This window comes from Protomyctophum parallelum (assembly GCF_964188405.1).
Source record: "Protomyctophum parallelum genome assembly, chromosome: 2".
Taxonomy (NCBI): domain Eukaryota; kingdom Metazoa; phylum Chordata; class Actinopteri; order Myctophiformes; family Myctophidae; genus Protomyctophum; species Protomyctophum parallelum.
The window spans coordinates 40204136-40216524 of NC_139699.1; the positions used below are offsets into that span (position 1 = coordinate 40204136).

At 38.7% G+C, this 12389-nt stretch overlaps 1 protein-coding gene across 2 annotated transcripts in view; it reads right to left on the reverse strand.

Annotated features, from left to right (window-relative positions):
- adamtsl5 (ADAMTS like 5) overlaps nucleotides 1–12389 on the reverse strand; it is a 65079-nt gene that overhangs the window by 15372 nt on the left and 37318 nt on the right. For both annotated transcript variants that reach the window (XM_083759635.1, XM_083759636.1), the window contains exon 7: nucleotides 3800–3923. In XM_083759635.1, coding sequence (XP_083615761.1) covers nucleotides 3800–3923 — 124 coding nt within the window. The remainder of the gene's footprint in view (nucleotides 1–3799; nucleotides 3924–12389) is intronic.

Here is a 12389-nt window from a genome sequence, read left to right on the forward strand (position 1 = left end):
CGAAATAAAAACTAAGCTATTGACAATTTTGTCAACAAATACAAACTAAAATGTTAGGGAGGAACTAGTGGAGGAGATCCAGTAGAACAAAAAGACATGTCATTTTATGTTTGGTTGCGCTTGGGTGTATGTATAAATCAGGCATTACGAAGCAATCAAGGCCAGCTGAAATAAAAACATTGTCGACAAATCAACTGTATATATTATATTTAGTCAATTAAAACTAGACTAAAACAAAAACATTTCACTAAAAGGTGACAAACTATCCAAATCTGCTGTCAAAATCAACGCCAACTTGGAATCTCCTGCAGCACAGCCTTTTGAGAAGATGATTGAGTAACCCAGCTGGGTCTGCTGGCTGCAGTGATTCATTCATACTGTATGGTTTCTTGCTGAAGGGCCGGCAGACTATACAATCTGCTATCAATTTGAACTAATCCGTAACTGCCAGACAATTCACCCAGCATGCCAGCAGGCCATTTTTACAGTAATATCATCACAGTATACCCAAGTCCTGGCGTCACTCGTTCACCCCCTGGGTTGCGTAAGTAATTTCGCTATGGAGAATAACATTGGTTCATCTTAGAATGTGTGAGACGAATTGTCGTCCAAAAATGAACAAACTATCTTGGCGATATTAATACACTTTATTTATATATTGTCGGGGAGGTGGCTCTGCAACCCAGATATCGTTGCATTGGACGTTTCGGCATCCCGGTTAAGTTCTAATCGGAAACCACTGTGGCGGGTCCTAGCCTAGACAACCAGCACTAGTTTGAGTAGTATTTTATAGTATAGTTTACGATAGTCAGTCACTCATATTTGATACAGTCTGTTTCTGGTCCATATATATCAATATCCATATGAGTGAAACCACCAGGATCATTGTTTATTTAGTTCTTATTTTATATTAAAAAAGTCTATGGGAATTCAGAATGGGGAAAAAAACTTGACACAGGTAGCATGTGTAAATTACTTCAGACTTCGATGCTCTACACTCTACACTTCGGTGCTCTACGCTCTACACAATCTGATCTATGAAGATAATCACAAGATAATTCATAATATAGGCTAAGTAAACATACAGTAGGTGATATAGGCCTACATATGTAATGATTTACATATCAAGATTCATTTCATGGGCAGGGTGAGAGAGAAACACAATTTGTGAGCGAGACAAAATCAGTCATTCACCGGACAGGCGATATTTCAGTGGCAAGCCAAAACAAAAAGGCCTTCAATAGCTCTATGGTTTCCCTGCTGTTATGGTGTGAAAGGCAACCCAAAAGGGGCTGACTCTGTTCATTGTGTGACCTCCTACAAGCAGAGATCTGTGGTTGCTCCAGTTCACCGGTTTCTGAGAGAAGCTATGTGCAAAAGTTCATCCGTGTGGTTCAATTTATTAAGGTGTAATACATGTATTCTTTCTGCTCAGAGAAAGGAATAAGAATTAGAAGTGCCTTGTTGGCGGTGGTATACACAGTTTGATGTGAGCTCTTGGGCTGTTCGCCTCTGACCTTGTGATAGGAGCACTTGTTGTGCTGCCAGCATCCATCAGCCTTTTCTCTCCTATTAGGAAATGCAGCTGCGATTTGAACAGAAAGAACAGAAAGCTCCCCAAGGCTGCTGAGATCACCCAAACAAAGTGGGCCATTATCAGGCTGTTTTCTTCTCGCTCAATCTGAGCCATTATGGCCAACACTCCATCTGTCAGCTCCTTTCTGGACTTCACACAGCGATCCGTCTGAAGAGGCTACTGTTGAAGACCTGCACTCTGGGCCAAGTCACACGCCTGAGGTGTTAGGTACTCTCTCTCTGCGTGTGCGTGCGTGCGTGCGTGTGTGCGTGCGTGTTTCTATGCCCACGCTGACTTGAGAGACTACTGCTGACTGGAAGATGAGATTTAGAAATCTGAAAATATAACACATAACAGGTGAGTGGATGTGCAATGTCTTTACATGTACAGTATGTATGGTAATTGGTTAAAGGGATAGTTCACCCCAAAACAAATTTGAGTGGTGCAACCACTCCCTTACGGAGCTATGTGTGTGGGTGCCTGGCTGTGCCTGGCTGGGTGGGTGCGTCTGAGCACGAAAACAGCATGGTTGTTTTTCACCACCTGTGCGCAACCTACGTAACACACACACACACGCACATATTAACTGTATATAATATATACAGTTAATATGTGCGTGTGTGTTTGTGTGTGTGTTAGGTTGCGCACAGGTAGTGAAAAACACCATATTATGGTGATTTCGGGTGTGCCAGTACAGTACAGTACAGTACAGTACAGTACAGTACAGTACAGTACAGTACAGTACAGTACAGTACAGTACAGTACAGTACAGTACAGTACAGTACAGTAGAGGGTACAGTAGAGGGACCCCCACACGGTATAACTCTGTCATTTCTCAACCGTTTCGGACGCGGTGCGGGAATCAGGCCAGCGTTCCTGTAGGTCTGGAACTCCCCCCCGGTGACCACCACTCGGAGTTGTCTCAATTGGGTTCATTTCCTGAATCCTGGGTAAACTATCCCTACAAATATTTTGCACACAATATCACAGTCCTTGCTGGAGGTACTCGGCTGTATTGATTGATTGATTGAATGATTGATTGATTGAATGAAATTGTTATTACACAGTATGTAAAATGGGTACATTTCAAATGAAAGCACAAGTCAATACTTGTGGACGAACCATGATAAAGCATTTACACCAGGTTGTTTACAACAGGGTCCACCATTTTCAATTCATCAGAACATTTAGAGACATACAAATATACACTACAAAAACATGTACAGTATGGGGAAAAGGGATTCAAACTCATGAGCGCATGTTTCGAATTGCAGCGGTATACTGTAGTGTGTGTGTGTGTGTGTGTGTGTGTGTGTGTGTGTGTGTGTGTGTGTGTGTGTGTGTGTGTGTGTGTGTGTGTATACCGATTCAGTGGGAGATAAAGTCAGTGGTTTGCAGGATTGTAAACAATGTTGGCTGCCAAACTATGCATGCAATTACTTTTCCAGGCTTAGCGATGTTCACATGCACTCCACCAGAGGAATTAAGCTCCACAGACAGACTTTGTACAATGCAACTGTAAAACACTGAATGGGAAAGGAGTCTTTTATAAAGCATGACTTGTTGTAGCTAGGTGAATTAGTCATCAGGCTGGATGATGAGATGAGATGAGATGAGATGAGATGAGATGAGATGAGATGAGATGAGATGAGATGAGATGAGATGAGATGAGATTTATTGTCAATGTACAGTACAAGTACACTAAATCTCATCTCATCTCATCTCATCTCATCTCATCTCATCTCATCTCATCTCATCTCATCTCATCTCATCTCATCTCATCTCATCTCATCTCATCTCATCTCATCTCATCATCCAGCCTGAGGACTAATTCACCTAGCTAGGAAGGCAGCCATGCAGTGTTATTCTTCAGTAGAACTGTCCCGGTAGTTAATCTCACTTTATCACAACAAAGAGCTCTGTGACTGGCTGATAAATAACACATGATGGGCGAGCTAATAGTAATACTCTGATGCAATAAGTACTTAGCGCAATGGATACAGATTGTGCGTGTGTCTGTTTGTCTGTATCCTGAAAAACGTAGTGCATGTTGAGTTTCCCGAGTTCTACTACTGTTTGTGTTCAAGAATTTATTGTTAAATGTGAACGTGAATAAAGATGTTAAATGTGTGTGTGTGTGTGTGTGTGTGTGTGTGTGTGTGTGTGTGTGTGTGTGTGTGTGTGTGTGTGTGTGTGTGTGCATGCGTGTCTTACATGACCTACCTGGTTCCTGGCTGTTGCTCTGGTAAACACTCTTGTGAAGCAGACAGGTGCTGTTGTGACCTCCACACACCATGCAGGCATCCTCCTGCTCCTCTGAACCCAAGATGGAGTCACAGCCTGGCCTCTGTATGACGCATGCATGCACGCACGCACGCACGCACGCACGCACACACGCACACACGCACGCGCACACACACACACACACACAAAAACACACACACACACACACACACACACACACACACACACACACACACAAAATGTGTCTAATAACATGTACGAAAAGTTTGATTATTGAAATTTTGTTATTAGCATAATATGTGACCATACCCATAACATCCTATATAACAGGGGTACTCAACTGGCGGACCACGGTCCACGACCGGACCGCGGACCCTAGGCAAAAAAAAAAAAGCTCAGGCCAGGCCAGCCACAGTCAATTTCAATTCAATTCAGGCAGTGTTGCTGCAGCACAACTACATTGTGTGTCTTATGTTAATGGAGGGAAGAAGTTAATAATATAAATAACATCAGATGGTACATTTCTCATGTGAAATTGCTGCAAAGGCCCCCAAAATGTCCCCCAAGGGCCCCCAAAATTCTGGCGCGCGCTACGCACTCGCGCAGTGTGATTTGGATTTGGAGTTCCACTCCGGGCCTGCACTCTGCACCCCATTATTGGTTGGTTGGAAGGGGATCTGATTTGTATAAGCTTGGCTTGACCATACTAAAGGGGCATAGAGCCCCGCTCTCCGATGGACGCCGCGCATGGGACCGGACCTCGGTCTTATTAAAAAAAATATTTGTGGACCTTCATCATTTCTAGTTGAGGGCCCCTGCTATATAAGGCCAAAAAGTCAAAATGTCATCATTCTTTAAGTAGCATGTGACATATGAAACTAGGGGTTTTTCATGATTCTGAATCCATTCCAAGCATTAGTTTTGCACAGAAAACACTCCTTGGGCTAAATTAGGCCATATCCACTTGACCAAATGTGCTGACCTCATCACGTTTGTGATGACGGCTATGGCCGTTTTCCTCCCAATGAGTGTTTTTGTGCAAAACTAATGCTTGGAATGGATTCAGAATCATGAAAACCCCCGAGTTTCATATGTCACATGCTACTGAAAGAATGATGAAATTTTGACTTTCTTTCTTTATATAGGATGTTATGGGTATGGTCACATATTATGCTAATAACTAAATTTCCCCCGGGAGTTGAATTTCAAACTTTTAGTACATGCTATTAGACACCTTTAGAAACACATTGGTGAAGAAATTTCTTGGTAACGATTTAGTTCCCAGATTGGTCAAATACCTGATAAAATGCCCTTACTATAAGTATGTAGGATTAGTAGCATGCCAAAGTTTATGCTATTGCCATTGAGAATGCATTGGGCGTTTAAGTTAAATAACTCAGAAACTACAAAACATTTCAAAGTAAAAGGTTCCAGCATGTCTCCACAGTAAGCTGAATTACAAAAAGTCTGAATGGAGTTTCTAGGTGAAAGTGATTTGCCATGAAAGGTGAAAGTGAATTTTTTTTTTACGTGCCAATATCTGCCATTGAGCCCAATTATAATTTTTCTCATAATTTGGTTCCGGAGGGCATACTGATTTTTGAGGTCCATGGTTTCGGACGGCATACTGTACTATAGCATGTCGTTTTTCGTGATTTTGGAGGATTTGAAAAAAAGATGAAAATCACGAGATAGGCCTACAGTTCATGGTTTCAGACAGCATACTATAGTATGTCATTTTTTCATGATCTTGGGGCACTATGTCAGAGCCAGGACTTGTGGCCTCCTTATTCCCAGGCAGGCTCTGTACCCAGTGAGCCACTGTGCTTGCTGTGTACAAAAAGCAAAAAAGATAATGATAGAAGAGCCAGAGACTTGTTTCCATTGTGGTTCATAAGCATTCAAACCTCTAGAGATAAACAACAGCACAAGAAATAATAGACAAATCTCCTGTTATTTATTTTTTGTATTTTATTTTTTAAGTGTTGTTACTCAAAGGGAAAGGCAAACTGTGTTGTGGCAGGTAGCAAGTAGCTCAGTGACTTAGCACACTGGCTGCATGATCTGGATGTTGTTGTTTGTTTGAAATTTATTTATTTAGGAATACCCCATTGAGATACAGTATCTCGTTTTCGAGAGGGTCCTAACTACCATCAATACAATACAATACACAAAAGGGAGAAAAGAGAAAAAATAAAAATAAAAACTAAAACAACTAAAACACAAAACAAAACAAACACAAAATACAAAACACAAAAAACAGGGTATTACAATAAGTATAATAGCAAAGAGATGGATCATTTGTTCTGTCAGATATGACTGTCACTCCGTTGGTCAGCATTAGAGTACAGTTGATTAAACACATATGTACATATCCAGAGCATACGTATCCACGTGAAACACATATACACTGTTTATATATTCATTGCGAGTAACTATAAATACACTAAGTCAGGTATGTAATATAATAGTGTATAAATAAATGGAATAAATAAGTTGAGCAATAGTCATCATGGCATCATGGGCATGTGCAGGAGGTCGTAAGGTAAGAAGACAGCGCACTTTTGAACAGAAATGGTTCGAATATTGGTTGGTAAGTTGTTCCAGTCAGAGGGAGCTTTAAACATAAATGCGTTCTTACCTAATGTATTGTAGACTATGGGAACAGAAAAATAAGGTTGAATGGAATGCCTCAGTTGGTAATTGGTAGTGGGTGGTTCTAGAAACTGTTTGAGATATTGAGGATAATTGAGGTGTATACATTTGAAAATAAACTGAATCCAGTGACACTGTCTTCTTACAGTAAGAGAGGGCAACTGAAGATTTTCATACATGATACAATGGTGAGTTGTAAAAGGGCAACCTAAGATGAATCTGCACAGTTTGTTATATACAATCTTGAGAGTATTCAGGTTTGTTTTAGATGCGGTTAGATACACAACATCTGCATAATCGAGTATCGGTAAAATAAGCTGTATGACTAGTCTTTTCCTGACTGAGAATGTAAAACAGTTTCTAGAGCGATAAAGAACACCAATACTAAAGTTAACTTTTCTTACAATATGATCAATGTGACATTTAAACGAAAGTTCAGTAGTAGTAGTAGTGGGTCCAAACCTCACTCAAATCTTTACTTGCCAATATCTGCCATTGAGCCCCATTGTAAATTTAAAGTTAAATAACTCAGAAACTTCAAAACATTTCAAAGTAAAATGTTCCAGCATGTGTCTCCACAGTAAGCTGAATAATAAAAAGTATGAATGGAGTTTCTAGGTGAAAGTGATTTTTTGACGTGCCAAAATCTGCCATTGAGCTCCATGTTAAAAGTCTCAAATTTGAAAGCACTATATTTCTAAAACTATGAAACATTTCAAAGATTCTAGTAGGCTAGAATGGGGTTGGTAGGTTTAAGTATGTAGGACTAGTAGCATGCCAAAGTTTGTGCTATTGCCATAGAGAATGCATTGGGCGTTTAAGTTAAATAACTCAGAAACTACAAAACATTTCAAAGTAAAACGTTCCAGCATGTGCACCAAAGTTTGTGCTATTGCCATAGAGAATGCATTGGGGATGGGTGTATGAGAATGGGTGTTGCGGAGGATGAGAGGAATGCCTCTCATCCTCCGCAACACCCATTCTCATACACCGCTATACACCGCGAGGATATGGGCTATAGCCCATATCGTAAGGCATACTATAGCACGCCGTTTTTCATCATTTTTGAGGATTTGAAAAAAATGAAGAAAAAAAAAACATGGGTTATAAACTTATATCCCATCGTTTTTTTAATTTTTGATTTTTTTTTATCCTCGTTTTTCATCATTATTGACCATGGGCTATAGCCCATACCGTACGGCATACTATAGCACGCCATTTTTCATAGTTTTTGAGGATTTGAAAAAAACAAAAACAAAAACAAACATGGGTTATAGCCCATCGTTTTTTGAATTTTTGATTTTTTTTTTATCCTCCTTTTTCATCATTTTTGACCATGGGCTATAGCCAATACCGTACGGCATACTATAGCACGCCGTTTTTCATAATTTTTGAGGATTAAAAAAAAAAAAAAAAAAAACATGGGTTATAGCCCATCGTTTTTTGAATTTTTGATTATTTTTTTTATCCTTGTTTTTCATCAATTTTGACCATGGGCTATAACCCATACCGTACGGCATACTATAGCACGCCGTTTTTCATCATTTTTGAGGATTTGAAAAAAATGAAAAAAAACATGGGTTATAGCCCATCGTTTTTTGATTATTTATTTTTTTTCATCATTTTGTATGTAGGACTAGTAGCATGCCAAAGTTTGTGCTATTGCCACAGACTAGAATGCATTGGGCGTTTAAGTTAAATAACTCAGAAACTATAAAACATTTCAAAGTAAAAAGTTCCAGCTTGTGTCTCCACAGAAAGCTGAATAATAAAAAGTGTGAATGGAGTTTCTAGGTGAAAGTGATTTTTGACGTGCCAATGTCTGCCATTGAGCACTATATTTCTAAAACTATGAAACATTTCAAAGATTCCTTTTCAGGCAAACATGTCCACCGTAAGATGAACCTAAGTAGGCTAGAATGGAGTTGGTACTTAGGTTTAAGTATGTAGGACTAGTAGCATGCCAAAGTTTGTGCTATTGCCATAGAGAATGCATTGGGCGTTTAAGTTAAATAACTCAGAAACTACAAAAGATTTCAAAGTAAAAAGTTCCAGCTTGTGTCTCCACAGTAAGCTGAAAAATAAAAAGTGTGAATGGAGTTTCTAGGTGAAAGTGACTTTTGACGTGCCTATAGAGCTGCCATTGAGCCCCATGTTAAAAGTGTCAAATTTGAAAGCACTATATTTCTAAAACTATGACACCTTTCAAAGATTCCTTTTCAGGCAAACATGTCCACCGTAAGATGAACCTAAGTAGGCTAGAATTGGGTTGCTAGGTGTAAGTATGTAGGACTAGTAGCATGCCAAAGTTTGTGCTATTGCCATAGAGAATGCATTGGGGATGGGTGTATGAGAATGGGTGTTGCGGAGGATGAGAGGAATGCCTCTCATCCTCCGCAACACCCATTCTCATAAACCGCTATACACTTCGAGGATATGGGCTATAGCCCATATCGTAAGGCATACTATCGCACGCCGTTTTTCATCATTTTTGAGGATTTAAAAAAAATGAAAAAATAAATAAACATGGGTTATAAACTCATAGCCCATCGTTTTTTTAATTTTAGATTTTTTTTTATATCCTCCTTTTTCATCATTTTTGACCGTGGGCTATAGCCCATACCGTATGGCATACTATAGCACGCCGTTTTTCATAATTTTTGAGGATTTTTAAAAAATGAAAAAAAAAAAAAACATGGGTTATAGCCCATCGTTTTTTTAATTAAAAAAAAATTATCCTCCTTTTTCATCATTTTTGACCATGGGCTATAGCCCATACCGTACGGCATACTATAGCACGCCGTTTTTCATCATTTTTGAGGATTTGAAAAAAATGAAAAAAAAACATGGGTTATAGCCCATCGTTTTTTGAAAGTTTGATTATTTTTTTTAATCCTCGTTTTTCATCATTTTGTATGTAGGACTAGTAGCATGCCAAAGTTTGTGCTATTGCCACAGACTAGAATGCATTGGGCGTTTAAGTTAAATAACTCAGAAACTATAAAACATTTCAAAGTAAAAAGTTCCAGCTTGTGTCTCCACAGTAAGAAAAGTGTGAATGCAGTTTCTAGGTGAAAGTGATTTTTGACGTGCCAATGTCTGCCATTGAGCCCAATTGTGAATTTGAAAGCACTATATTTCTAAAACTATGAAAAAGATTCCTTTTCAGGCAAACTTTTTTTTTTTTTTAATTTTTTTAATTTTTTTTAATTTTTTTAATTTTTTTAATTTTTTTAATTTTTTTTAATATATATATATATATATTTTTTTCTGAAAGTATTTTTTTTATAAACGTGTGTGCGTGTGTGTGTGCGTGCGCTTGCGAGAGCTGTGTAAAGGCCAGCCAATAGGAAGACAGGGTGTGTGTGTGCGTGCGTGCGTGCGTGCGTGCGTGCGTGCTCTTGCGAGAGCTGTGTAAAGGCCATCCAATTGCACAAATAGCAGACCTACAAGCCCACAAGGTATCGCAGAGCAACTCATTGAGATCTTGTAACTTTAATTTCAGCCCTGTAATTAAGCCCTTATATGTCTCAGCTGTGGAAGTGTAAAAGACTGCCAGCACTATGAGTGGCGCGCAACTTGAAGGTCTGCTATTTTACAATGGTCCTGAATGGGGGGAAACTATGCCCGAACAAATTGCTCTATCGCAAAAAGTAAAAGTCGAATGCAAATATTTTTTTCGCTGTGAGTGGCCTGAGATATTGAGGTACACCATGTGCGATTGTGGTGTTGGTACGATCGAAAATGTGGTTATAAGAGTATGTAGGACTAGTAGCATGTCAAATTTTGTGAGATTGCCATAGAGAATGCATTGGGCGTTTAAGTTAAATAACTCATAAACTACAAAACATAAAAATAAAAAAAAGTTCCAGCATGTGTCTCCACAGAAAGCTGAATAATAAAAAGTGTGAATGGAGTTTCTAGGTGAAAGTGACTTTTGACGTGCCTATAGAGCTGCCATTGAGCCCCATGTTAAATGTCTCAAATTTGAAAGCACTATATTTCTAAAACTATGAAACATTTCAAAGATTCCTTTTCAGGCAAACATGTCCACCGTAAGATGAACCTAAGTAGGCTAGAATGGGGTTGCTAGGTGTAAGTATGTAGGACTAGTAGCATGGCAAATTTTGTGCTATTGCCATAGAGAATGCATTGGGCGTTTAAGTTAAATAACTCATAAACTACAAAACATAAAAATAAAAAAAAGTTCCAGCATGTGTCTCCACAGAAAGCTGAATAATAAAAAGTGTGAATGGAGTTTCTAGGTGAAAGTGACTTTTGACGTGCCTATAGAGCTGCCATTGAGCCCCATGTTAAATGTCTCAAATTTGAAAGCACTATATTTCTAAAACTATGAAACATTTCAAAGATTCCTTTTCAGGCAAACATGTCCACCGTAAGATGAACCTAAGTAGGCTAGAATGGGGTTGCTAGGTGTAAGTATGTAGGACTAGTAGCATGCCAAATTTTGTGCTATTGCCATAGAGAATGCATTGGGCGTTTAAGTTAAATAACTCATAAACTACAAAACATAAAAATAAAAAAAAGTTCCAGCATGTGTCTCCACAGTAAGCTGAATAATAAAAAGTGTGAATGAAGTTTCTAGGTGAAAGTGACTTTTGACGTGCCTATAGAGCTGCCATTGAGCCCCATGTTAAATGTCTCAAATTTGAAAGCACTATATTTCTAAAACTATGAAACATTTCAAAGATTCCTTTTCAGGCAAACATGTCCACCGTAAGATGAACCTAAGTAGGCTAGAATGGGGTTGCTACGTGTAAGTATGTAGGACTAGTAGCATGCGCAATTTTTTGCGATTGCCATAGAGAATGCATTGGGCGTTTAAGTTAAATAACTCATAAACTACAAAACATAAAAATAAAAAAAAGTTCCAGCATGTGTCTCCACAGAAAGCTGAATAATAAAAAGTGTGAATGGAGTTTCTAGGTGAAAGTGACTTTTGACGTGCCTATAGAGCTGCCATTGAGCCCCATGTTAAATGTCTCAAATTTGAAAGCACTATATTTCTAAAACTATGAAACATTTCAAAGATTCCTTTTCAGGCAAACATGTCCACCGTAAGATGAACCTAAGTAGGCTAGAATGGGGTTGCTAGGTGTAAGTATGTAGGACTAGTATAGCATGCCAAATTTTGTGCTATTGCCATAGAGAATGCATTGGGCGTTTAAGTTAAATAACTCAGAAACTACAAAACATAAAAATAAAAAAAAGTTCCAGCATGTGTCTCCACAGTAAGCTGAATAATAAAAAGTGTGAATGGAGTTTCTAGGTGAAAGTGACTTTTGACGTGCCTATAGAGCTGCCATTGAGCCCCATGTTAAATGTCTCAAATTTGAAAGCACTATATTTCTAAAACTATGAAACATTTCAAAGATTCCTTTTCAGGCAAACATGTCCACCGTAAGATGAACCTAAGTAGGCTAGAATGTGGTTGCTAGGTGTAAGTATGTAGGACTAGTAGCATGGCAAATTTTGTGCTATTGCCATAGAGAATGCATTGGGCGTTTAAGTTAAATAACTCATAAACTACAAAACATAAAAATAAAAAAAAGTTCCAGCATGTGTCTCCACAGAAAGCTGAATAATAAAAAGTGTGAATGGAGTTTCTAGGTGAAAGTGACTTTTGACGTGCCTATAGAGCTGCCATTGAGCCCCATGTTAAATGTCTCAAATTTGAAAGCACTATATTTCTAAAACTATGAAACATTTCAAAGATTCCTTTTCAGGCAAACATGTCCACCGTAAGATGAACCTAAGTAGGCTAGAATGGGGTTGCTAGGTGTAAGTATGTAGGACTAGTAGCATGCCAAATTTTGTGCTATTGCCATAGAGAATGCATTGGGCGTTTAAGTTAAATAACTCATAAACTACAAAACATAAAAATAAAAAAAAG